The sequence below is a fragment of the Astyanax mexicanus genome, chromosome 8 (assembly GCF_023375975.1).
Source record: "Astyanax mexicanus isolate ESR-SI-001 chromosome 8, AstMex3_surface, whole genome shotgun sequence".
NCBI lineage: Eukaryota > Metazoa > Chordata > Actinopteri > Characiformes > Acestrorhamphidae > Astyanax > Astyanax mexicanus.
In genome coordinates, this window is record NC_064415.1 from 56,231,710 (window position 1) to 56,244,194 (window position 12,485).

The 12,485-nt window shown below is 37.1% G+C and overlaps 1 protein-coding gene across 1 annotated transcript; it reads right to left on the reverse strand.

Annotated features, from left to right (window-relative positions):
* Positions 1–6,134: 6,134 nt before the first annotated feature.
* Positions 6,135–11,897, reverse strand: cope (COPI coat complex subunit epsilon). Its single transcript, XM_007250665.4, has 10 exons — positions 11,756–11,897; positions 11,238–11,300; positions 9,972–10,072; positions 9,702–9,854; positions 9,563–9,616; positions 8,781–8,862; positions 8,439–8,594; positions 7,877–7,945; positions 6,597–6,671; positions 6,135–6,339 (listed from the first exon to the last, which is right to left on the reverse strand). Exons 1-10 carry the CDS (start codon positions 11,855–11,857, stop codon positions 6,292–6,294), a joined length of 903 nt encoding a protein of 300 aa, XP_007250727.3. The 5' UTR covers positions 11,858–11,897; the 3' UTR covers positions 6,135–6,291.
* Between the last annotated feature and the right edge of the window lie 588 nt (positions 11,898–12,485).

The following is a 12,485-nucleotide window of genomic DNA, read 5'->3' on the forward strand; positions in this document are numbered from 1 at the left end:
GGGATTAAAACTCAAGCCAAAGCATCTTAAGCTCTGCCCAGATATAATTAGTTTTACTTGGAAAAAAAGAACCAGGGTAAAGTATTTCCGTATTACTGAACATCTTCAGTGATTTTTGTTCTGTCCGAATGCTCCATATCAGTCATTTTTCCCAGATTGTGCACTGGAGTTAATGCCAGTGTGTAAATTGAGTAGCTACTCCCATCTCAGTCATTTATTACATTACATTATTACATTACTAAAAATATGTTACTCCAACCCACCAGGTAAAACTAATCCTGTCTGAATATGGATTAAAGATTAAAGATGGATTCAAAATGTGGACCATGCCTAATGCCATTAATTGTGATCTAAAAATTAAGCCTTGTGAAAGTTTTATCTCTCAACCAATCACCAGCTTCCTTCTGATTTTTAAAAGCCCTGACTGACCCTCATTCATTGGCTTCTAGATGCGACGTTGGATATTTCGATCCTTCCTCCCAGCAATGGTTTGTAACTGTTGTCTGTCTCGCTTGTGGTGCATCGCTGTTAGCCAATCAGAGGTGATATATTTGCATGTATGAATATTCATGAGCAAATGAGCCAAAAAAAATAAGCCGAAATTATATCGTTTCTCCTCGCCCACTCCTCCACCGGACTAAAGCAGCGTTATTTTGAATCACCGGAGCACAAATTCTATTTATTCATATTAGAGACCACAACTAGGTTTTTAAAGTGAATGAAAAATGATTGAATGAGACCTTTAACCTTAACCTTTATATATTTATTCTGGTAAAACTAATCACATCAACCATGAGTGTCTGACCTCTCTAATGGTCTTGGGGCTTAACTCAAGTCAAATCCTCACAATAATGTTATTTTCTTATGAAAATAATTTCTTTTCTATATTAGTAGCTCTTTTACTGCAGTAAAGTAGGGCAAACTTCCTGTTAACACTGGTTAAGCAGGGGCAGACATGTTTGTATCTATAGTGTTAGTACCGTGACTCGTGTAAAGGTGTTGCAGAACTACAAAATATGACTTTTCTTTCAGCTGTAGATTCAGAGGAGAGCCCCAGAGGGATGTTCTATCCAGCTGTCGGTATGAATCTTCAGAATCAAACAGCAGAGACCCGCTGGAGTTCAGCATCAAGCTTTTTCCTGATTTCTCGCCGAGGAAAAAGCATGACTGTGCCATTTCAGTGATGCACTTTGAAACACAAATTGTTATCCGGCGGGACCTGAAAACTGACAGCCTGGAAACGTTTCAGCTGTCAAGGTAATGGAAAGATCTTTTTATATGGAGAGAAATGCAAGAAGCGAAAATGAAACAAAACAAAACAAAACTTCGTCTTGGTTGGAGCTCCTATTCCTGACTTTCAGAGCTTGACAAAATTAAAAGTACACCTCTGAGAAATGTACGTGAGATTGAAAACGTCCATTTTAAATTTGATTAAAACAGCAAAGGGCCTAGCATTGAGCCCTGGGGCACTCCAGCAGCTCTAAAGTAATCTCCGCAAACAATCCTGGTGGTACTGGTATAGAAAAAAAAGAGTAATTATTCAACAGAGTCAAGTTTTCCCTTTGCTGTATTTGCAGTGTGAAGACTCGGTTTAGTGCCATGCCCTAAGGCGTAATAGTTTAACCAGTTCAGGGACTGCCTAGTGTTTGTTTTTTCTCACAATGTACCGTAAGTATGCGCTAATTTGTAATGCCTAATATAAAGATAAAGTGGCTAAAGTAAGTTCTTAATATTTACATATATTTACATAAGGCATTGTTGTAAGCAGACTGGTTTGCCAAAAAAAGACCAGAATCTGTCTGTACCTGAGTTGAGTCTCAGGTATCAAGGATACAAGTCCAAGTTGAGTCCAATCCGACTTGAACCTCTAGGGTGTGATCCAGAATCAAGTCTCAAATCTCTGTGTCAAAAGGTATGAATCCATTTCCAATTCAGGTTATGGAATTTATGGAATCTTGGAGTTTAAACCTGTCAAATCAAGTCTTGAATATGTGAGGTCTGAGTGGAGTCTAAATTTATTCTTGAGTTTGTTGGGTTTGAGTCTGAGCTTCGTCTCAAGCTTCTGATATGTAAATCTAAATAAAAGTCTTGAGTCTCTGGGGTCTTTTGAGTCCTTGGTGTATAAGTGAGTTGAGTCTCAAGTCTCACAGGTAAGTCTGAGTGGAGTCTTGAGTCCTTGGTGTATGAGTGAGTTAAGTCTTAAGTCAAGGACTCTCAAGTCTTGAGTCCTTGGTGTATGAGTGAGTTAAGTCTCAAATATCACAGGTGAGTCTGAGTAGAGTCTTGAGTACTTGGTGTATGAGTCTGAAGGTCTCAAGCCTCACAAGTGAGTCTGAGTGGAGTCTTGAGACCTTGGTGTATGAGTCTGAGTTAAATCTCAAGTCTGCAGGGTCCATGTTTGAGTCGAGTCTTCAAGAGAAGGTTCAAGTCAAGTCTCAAGTCCATAGAGTTTAAATAGAGTCCTAGTTCTTGAGTCTCAGTCTTGGGTCTTGGCTGTGAAAGTCTGAGTTGAGTCTCGAGTCTTTATGGTGCAGACCAATGCTTATAACTGTGGGGTGTAGGTTTGAGTAGAATTTTGAGTCTTGAGTCTTTGGGGTACGAGTTAGAGTCAAGTCTTGAGTCTGTGTGAAGTCTGCATCAAGTTTCGAGTCTCAGAAGTGGGGTGAGAGATCTGTGACCCGCCCTTTGCTTCCTCCAGACAAAGAGCATTATTGTCTGTAACAGAGGAATTCTCCTACTTTAAAACCACCTGACCTGACACAAACCACCCAGGCGAATCAGCCAGATGCATCAAGTCCTTGTTAACCACGCTCTACTTCCCCCGAACATACAGACCCAATTTTTTAAAGAGTCGGGAGGCTTCCCTGGACGTGGAGAGTTTTTGCAGAAGCCCAGAGGACTCGTTCTTCCTAATCAGATGTCTTGCCTCCAGCGTCTCGAGGAAAAATAAACAGATCCAGGGAAGGAGGTTCGCTCTCCTTCTGCTTCAGAAATCCCTCGGCTTCGCTCGTCTCGGGCCCGGCAGTGGTGTTTTAGCGCTACCGGCTCTAAGCCCTGTTGTGCACTGAACCGCAGTGACATTGCAAAATTTCTCAGACCCGCAGCCATGAATAGAAATGTGCTCAATGCCTCCTTCATGGTAGAATGCAGAACCTGTTACCCAGACAAATGAAGTTTTAGATTTGCATTGCAGAGAGGTAGCGCTCCTGCAATTTACTTTGTCCCTTTAAGCTCCAATCCGAAACTTTTAAACCAATCACCCCCAGGTCTGGACATGCATCACCAAAACAAACACATTGGGTCCAAGATGTTGGGAAAAGGAGGGATTTACATACAAACAGAAATAGCTATTTTTTTTCTTGTAGACAAGCAAATAACAACAGCTATTACACAGCAACTTCTCTATGTCTCTACAGCTCTATAAAAATAAGAGAGCACTTAAAAATGATAAGTTTCTTTGATTTGACCAAATTGAAAACCTCTGGAATATAATTAAGAGGAAGATGAATGATCACAAGCCATCAAACCACCAAACTGAACTGCTTGAATTTTTGCACCAGGAGTAAAGCAGCATAAAGTTATTCAAAAGCAGTGTGTAAGACTGGTGGAGGAGAACATGATGAAAAGATGCATGAAAAAAACGTGATTAAAAACCACCAGGGTTATTCCACCAAATATTTCTGATTTCTGAACTTCCGAACTTTTTCATTTCAGCCGTTTCTCATTTTCTGCAAATAAATGCTCTAAATAACAGTCACTATATTGTTTTCAATCGCATCTGTGTTATCAAACCAAATACGCTTAACTGGCAACCCTGCTAATGCCAAAGTCACAAATGTAAGAAATTAACATCATCAAGGTTCATCTTTCCTGTTTGAATCCTGTTTTTTCTGGGTTTATTTCCGCCCACGCCGAAATTCTGCAGGGCTTCAGTCCAGAGTCCAAATCGAGCAGCGAGTCTGTAAACAGCAGCGAGTCTCTCAGTTTACTTTCTGTCTCTGATATAAACACATATACACTACATGGACTAAAGTATGAGGGAAATTAAGTCTATATGAGCTTTTGTCTCATTCTATATCAATAGGCATTAATGTGTAGTTGGTCCCCCTTCCTTGCAGAAAGAACAGATTGAACTCTTCCACTCTTTTCCTGCTCTCTCTGAGGGATGTTTTGCCCATTCACATTAAGAAGAGCATTAGTGAGGTCAGAAGTTATTGTATCTGATGGGGTGAAATACAAATAATTTTTTACAACTCAACTAAACTCACCCAGTCATGTCTTTATGGACTTTTCTTTGCTAGATACCCCACCTCCTCCACAACTACCATGATTCTCACAAGAGCTGGGTATAAAAATTTGATACTAAAAAGGTATCGACCGAAATGTCTCAGTACCTCTCAGGCACTCCCTCTTTTTATCTCTCTACCCTAAGATATATTATGTATATACTTTATATATATTATATATTGTATAAATATATGAGACAGTAAAAAGCTCTAGTCTGCCTGACCTAAACCACACCACACCATTATTACTGATTCCTCTCAAAAATACAGGAAACTAGCAGCTCTTTAAAAAGAAAACCATTAATATAAATTCACACCATTAATATAAATATCATTATTTTTTTCATTTCTAATGCAGATATTTCTTAAAAAGAACTTTTAAATACTGAAATGCATCCAGCAATATGCTTAGAGAAAGTATTTGTAGTTAAAGCACAAGTAATATGTGTATCTATAAGTATGTGTTTGGCACCTATGTTCTTGTGAAATGGCTTGTACTTGGAAGTTTTGTCCTATGGCATACATATACATACATATATATGTGTGTACTTACATACATTTATGCTATATATGTCTTATAAAGTTATATATATATATATATATATGTATATATATATATATATACATATATATATATATATGTATATATATATATATATATACATATATATATATATATATATATATATATATATATATATATATATATATATATAACTATTTATAACTATATATAACATATATAACTCCATACAGTCTATTAATTGTTTTGCCAGGTGAGGACTGAGAACTATGGCAGTTTTTGATATCAGAAATCCACAGGAGAAAATAAAACAAAGGATGTTATAAGTTTGGTTCAACTTAAGGATCAACTGCACCCCCTACTGGTCACAAAAATGTACACAAATTAATAAAATATAAATAAATAGATAAATAAAAAAACAAATGTGGAAATTAATGCCAAGTAAAAGCGTTTTTAAAGGTTAGGAAATGTTAAAAAAAATATCAAGCAGGACTGGTATTTTTCATTACTTTAAATGAACACATTTCAGCTATTAATGGAAAAAATATATGCTTTGGGGTTTAGTGGCTCTTTAAAGATTTCCCTGGACAGTAGAGACAAAGCCTCTATCACAGGCAGGTGAAACTCTTTTTAATGTACATTGGTTATGAATGACTGAACTGTACTTATTGTATGAGACCTATAGAAGTCTAGGCCAGTGGTTTCCAGCACAAGGTCTGGTCAGGTTATTTATAGCTGGGCTAAGTTGGGTTCAGCTGGCTGAGGAGACCTCAGACGTCTGGAATAAAATATCTGTGTTATACTATACTGCCCTCTAATGTTGATTAATATTAACACTGTATTAAACTTCTTATACACATTTATTCACCACCATAAACGGTTTCTTTACCCTTTCAGACACTGCGTCCATTACAAAAGTCATCATGTTTTTTCTTCTTTCTTCTTTTTTTTAATGTTCCATCACAATAGATAATTTACATGCCAATTAAAATGTTAACCAGCCAATGAAGCAATAGCTTGCCAATAGGAACCTTAGCTAAGAAGGAATTGTAAGCATTCATTTTTATACATTTTATGTAATTTAGGACACTTTATTTTAGCAAGTTTATTTTATGGCTTAATCATGGTTTGTGAACTAAAAGGGCTATATCAGTTATAAAATGACAATGTTAAACTCAGGCTTCCAATGCAATGGGCATGTTAATGTTAAATATGAGATTATTTATGAGAAAATCAGGTCTAAAGGGGTTAAAGTCTATTTTTAATACCACACTTCCTTCAAGCTCACTGGACAAATAACACATTTTTGGGAGACACACAACGCATCACATAATAACAGATTTATTAAACAAGTGTACAGGAATGCTTATGGAAATTATGAAGGAGTTTTAACATATTGCAAACAATAAAAAAAACAAACCATGTGTTATAGTGATCACTGCTTTCAGCCCATATCAGAAGAGAGAGAACGACGCCTGGTTTTCAGGCACTGGGAGCGTACTGCATGGCGAGTCTGTCGAATTCGTTCTCCTGAAAGGACACAGAATTATTATAAAATCAATTATAGTGGCACAAAAAGCAGAAAAAAACAAAAGCAGGAACAAAATCATGACCATTAGCATACTATTATAATCAGGCTCATCACGAAGGTAAAACTGGAGGTCATTACTCTTAATCACTGCAATAATTAAAAATCCAGCTCACGCTTTCATTCAGTTCTGTAATCAGTTTTTAATGACTCCCACACTCCAGTTATTAGAGGGATCTGTAGGGGTTAAAACACTTACCTTAACGAGATAATCCTTAATGAAAGGATGAGATTTGTGGGCATCTTTCTGCTGGGATAAGTAGCGATTTGTAACCTGTAGAGACACAAGAAGAAAAACAAGAAGGAAAGATGTTTACTACAGGTGTCGTCTTGATCTAGAGAAAGTTAGCCAGGAAGTGCAAACTGTGCAAACTGTGCAAACTGATCAACAATTGAATATATAGAATATGTAAGTAGAGAAAATGTTTTATCAGTATGTATTACTATCAATATCACTATTTTAAATGCTGGAGTCACATGAGGGAAGCATTAAGTCCACTGACTTTAGACTAATAGAACACAGTGGATCAACACCAGCAGATGACAGACATGTCTCTCCAAACCATCACTGATCATCAGTAAATTTTACATTTCATTTAAAGTAAATCAAGGGAGCAGAGTCTGGAGGAAGAGTGGAGAGACACACAGTCCAAACTGCTCGAGGTCTAGTGTGAAGTTTCCACCTATCAGTGATGCACTTCATGCTTCCCTTTGCTGACAGCTTTTAAGGACATGCGGATTTCATTTTCCAGCAGAACTTATTTTTCCATATTTCATGGCACAACCACTACGTAATGTTGCATTAAGAAGGTATCTTAGAGGATGGGTTTTATTCACTATCATATTACACTTCAAAACAACAAAAGGCTAAATGCCTTATTTTTCACTTTTATATTATTTATATTATTTATCGCTTTAGAAGTTAACTAAGTTAAGTAAAGTTAAGCTAGGTAAACAAAACTGTAATAAAAAAAAATATATTTTAAAGTCGAAGAGTGCTCGATGTTAATCTACAAAGATTTCTCTCCTGAAAACTGTTTATTTGAGTGAGTAAAGCGCTTCCGTTTATTTACAGTAAGATTAGATTACCAAATTTCTTCAGCATTAAGGACAGCAAAAGAGCTAGCGCTGTGGTTAGCGGGCAATGCTAATGCTGCTCCAGCAGTGCTAGCCATGGTTAGGAGCAGGCTACAGGCCGATAAAACTCAACTCTGAACGTGACATAGCGGTTTGCGGCTAATGCTAATGTTACTTCAGCCCCGGTGCTGGAGAACTAAATTGAAACTCCTGTATAACTCTGTACTTCAGCAGAAAAATAAAATAAAATAAAATTCATACATAAGGCGCACCAGATTATAAAGTATGCTGATGATTTTTGGAAAAATGAAAAGATTTTAGTACGCCTTTTAATGCGAAAAATACAATAGTAAATAGTGTTTAGGACATGGCAGTAACACACACACACACACACACACTGACCTCGGGAGGCTTGCCCAGGTGTTGTGTCAACACAATCAGGTTGACGAGTGTCTCAGGGTGGCCGCTGTCCTGTAACAGAATCGAAAAGAACACAATAGAGTGAATAAACAGGCAATAAGGATCTTCTCACAGATAACTGGGTAACTGGGCTATTTAGGCTGTAAAAACAGATAGCGAAAGAAAGAGTAATCCTAGATTCTGACACTGAATTCCTTTTTTTAAGCCAGAACTGTTCATGAATAATGTTCATTTACTGATTTATTCTAAAGTGAAACACACTGCTGATTCTGATTTGTAAATGTCCTGTACTGTATTTCATTGGTACAGAGTTTTATGTGGACATCATTTTAAAACATCTATTAAATCAGAATATTTACGACATCAATCCCATATGTGGTTTAGATTTTTTGGACAAAGACTAAAGAGTGCAGCCTGAACAGAAAACACTTTATTAACTTAACTAACACTTAATTAAAGCATAAATAATGTATAGCAGTAACGACTCCTAATTTAAAATGGGCTTCAATGATTAGAAGACTGAAGCTCAAAGGCATTTTCTCACTTTGTCCAGCGCGTCCTGCAGGACAGACTCAGCCTCGTCCCATTTGTTCTGGGCCATGTGGCAGGCAGCCTGACCATTCAGCAAGATTAGAGTGGGAGAGTATTTATCAGACATCTCCTGGAAGATGTAGAAAGCGTCCTGCAGCTTCTCTCCTCCCTGTCGAACAAGGAAAACACAATAAGAGACACGAGAAAGAAGCAGCATTTAACAGAACGGTCTCGTGTAGACTGCCCTAAAGCCATGACCGGATTCTCCGGACATACTCTGCAGTACAGTGCAGTATACAAAAAAACTGTAAACTATTATGAAGTTAAAAGAAATACAAACAACACAGACACTCACCACAGAAAGGTTGACCCAGGCAGTGGCCAGCTGAGTTAGTGTAGCATCTTCATCCTGTTCCTGCATCTTCTTTAGCTCTTTCCTACACAGTTAACAAATCAACACATGAGCAACAGCAGGTGTGAACTTTCACTTCTGCCCACTAAAAACCACTAAATCAAATTCAGGGATAAAAACACTGGGCTTAATTGCACTGGTGTTGTCATTATGTAAAGAGTTCCCAAACAGATGTACAATATAATGAATAAGAAACCCATTTTACACCATTTGTGAAGAACAACAAAATGTAGTATCTGTAATAATAATCTTTAATGGCATTTCAATAAAAAAAGACATATATATATATATAAATGAAAACATTTTTACTCTTGTGGTTAAATGTTTATTCTATATCCTTACAGGATTGGTCAAAATAAGCATGACTTGTCAAATACAGCTAATTACAAGCCTCTTTGTCCCACCCACAGTGCAGGATTGGTTGAAACCTGGCTCACGTGTTGAACAAGATGCCTGTTTTTCCTAATATTGTATTTTTGTAATTGCTTAAATCAGTATTATACAAGAATATGTCATTTTTATCCCTGGGCTCCCCCTACAGTCAGGGAGCTGAATATAACTTATGCTTTACTTCATTACAGTCAATGTGCCAAATAACAGAAGCTGATACTTAACATATAATTAATATGTAAATTTGTTTTAAACAAACTTAATTATGAATCACATCCATATTGCACAGCCCAACATTCTTTCACACACCACACAAAGAAAACATCACAGCATACCTTGCCATGTCAACTCTGTCCAGCTTCAGAAGTACCTGGACGGTCATCGCCATGCTAAAACAAAGAAACAAAAAAATCTAAATAAATAAATAAAACAAGACAAAGCTGAATCAAATGTTGGATTCTTCACCGCACTGACCACTCGAGGCTCTCTCCCTGGTGAAGTGTTCGCAGGGCAGCGTCTGTGTTCATCTCGTGCAGGTAGATGGAGGCGGCCATCAGCAGGAAGGTGGTGTTTGAGACGTCCACACTTTGACTCATCTTCTTATCCAGCTCAGCCACGATTGAATCCCTGCACACAGTTTTATTACAAAGAAAAAGTGTGTTTTAATATAAAGCATAAATAATAAGGGATTAACATGTACATTCATTATGATGGGTTTCAGTAAATCACATTCTGGGTGCTGACCTTTTGCCCTCATTAGACAGATAGTCTGCAAACATACGGACAGCTTTCAGATCCTCAGAGGAACTCTGCTTTATGTCATCCAGCACCACTCCATACTTTCTCTGCAGGAAAAAACAACAAATATCACTTTAAATATTCTGGTTTTAGATGGTCTACGCTGGTTTTCACTGGTCATGGTGGTTGAAGTGTTGGTCGACCTGTATAAATACATGCAAATGTTCCAAATGTGATCTGGTTGCACAGTTTAGCTCCTGACCAGCATGACATACATTTGAGTCTTTTTTTTTTGTGTGTCTGGTCAAATGCGCCGACCAGTTGAGGTCAAGAGGTTGAGCTGGACCATCAGCATGACCATCCAAGCTAACTAGTCTGTTCATTAGACATATTGGTCTGCCAGTTTGGCTGTACAGGATGATTAGCCTCATCAGGACAGTCATACTATTAAACTAGCTAGTTGACTAGCTTAGCTATTGACCAGCATGGTGTATGTTTTTATTTTATGGATTAGCTGGTCAAGGTAGACTTTCAAGGCTTTGTTAGTCACACTTGCAAAGCAAATTTGTCTGTAGTAAATTAACAAAATTTACATTTTAACACCCACATTGTTACTTTAACACTAACTCTGTTTTACTGTGTTTATTTTGAAGTAAATAAGGCATGAGGAAAATTCACAGTGGATATGATGTGAGACCAACTGAGGGACTAGTTTAGATTAGCCTACTAAAGCATACCTTATATTTTTATTGGGTCTAATGGAGCATAACCCAATTGAACGAGCTTATCATACTGGTCAATCAACAGGTATGCTAACAACCAGCAAGGTGAAGCCAGCCTTTCTGGTAAACCAGCTCAACCATCACACACAAAACACACAAAAGCAAACCAGTTCAGCTGGACAGTAGGAGTATGTCATATGTATCGCACACTTTTATTTTTTTGTTTGCTTGCCTTTAATGCAACAAATATTTATGCTGCACTAATTTTGTTAAATATTTTTGTTGTTTATTTATGTTATTTATTATTTTACAATATTTTTATTTTATATCAATTAAGGGTCTAACTTAATACAATTTAATATTTATTTTGCTGCTGTAGTATAGTCTTTAAAAAAAATATAACACCAATCCCTACTGAGCAGTTAATTTATTTTCACCAGGGACAGGTCTTACTGGTGCACATATTGGGCTATATGATGCAAATAATAAAAAAAAAAGCAATAGACAAGAAAAAAGTGGAGCTGCATGGCGTGTAACTAACATAACCTACCTGTGCTATGTACGCCCTGTAGAGGAAAATGTCCTTCTCCAACTCCTTGTCTGGTCCTGAAGCCTGTAAAATCGATATATGAGCATTACAGTGGGGCATAAACAGAGAATCGAGGCCTGAGAATCTAACTGTGGAGTAAATTACACTAACAGATGTGGGTCAAGTAATAAGTTAGTTTTGTAAAATAATGAGTACAATGAGCACAAAAGTATAAATTCCTGTATAAACAACACTTCTCAAAAGGTAACATTAGAAACAGCTAACAGACAGTCCATATGGCCATTTACAGCTCAAATATCTGAAACATTTATAACGTTCCCTGTAAAATATATATGGTAAAGTATACATAAAGTATATATAAATATATACAGTAAAGCAGCAGCAGCTGACTGGTGTTGTTTTCTATGCTAAGCTAAGCTAACAGCAGTTAGCCGGCTGACAGCCTCCCTAAACCCGCCTCTAACTGAAGCCCTGCTCCCCTGTAAACCCAGTAAAAGCGCTGTAGAATCTCCTCATACCTTCACTTTCTGAGCTTCATTAATACAGTGCTGATAGCTGCCGATATAAAAGGCGTTTTTCACGTCGAATAACTCGTCCACTTCTCCCTGCTGCGCCGCCATGATGCTTCTGAACACCAGTACACGTCACTTCAGCGGCCACATCATCCAGGTCGGCTGCAGGAAGAGTGGGCGGGGCGACGAGCGACGGTCTTATTTCTCATTGGCTGACGAGTCTGTCAATCTCACTCGCACTCATCCATTCATTTTATTAGAAACACTAAAGCTAACTACAAACACTAGAGGAATTTAAAAAGACTCTAAAAAGACTTTAATAGACTAAAATCTGACACTCTTTCACATCTAAAGACAAGTCACAGACATTTTAGTCACAGACTAAGATTTTACAAAAACTGGTAATCTTGCAAGACTGCAACTAGATTCTTTCTCATCCAGGCCCTTCTGATAAATAGTGTATTTAAATATATAATAATAGTGCACTTAAACTGTTATGGAAGGCAAATCCTGCTAAAAATAAGACTGAAGTAAAAATACTCAAATTAAAACGCAAATACTGTTTTGCGCTTTCTTTTTTTCCAAACATGTGTGAAAATATTAGAAAAAAAAATAAAATACAAAAATAAAATAAAAATTACTTTTATTAATTAAATTTTGCCTTTTTAATTTTAATTTACAAGCTTATTGTGAAAAATAAAAGCTTCACTTTGGCCTTTCCTTTTCTTGATGAACT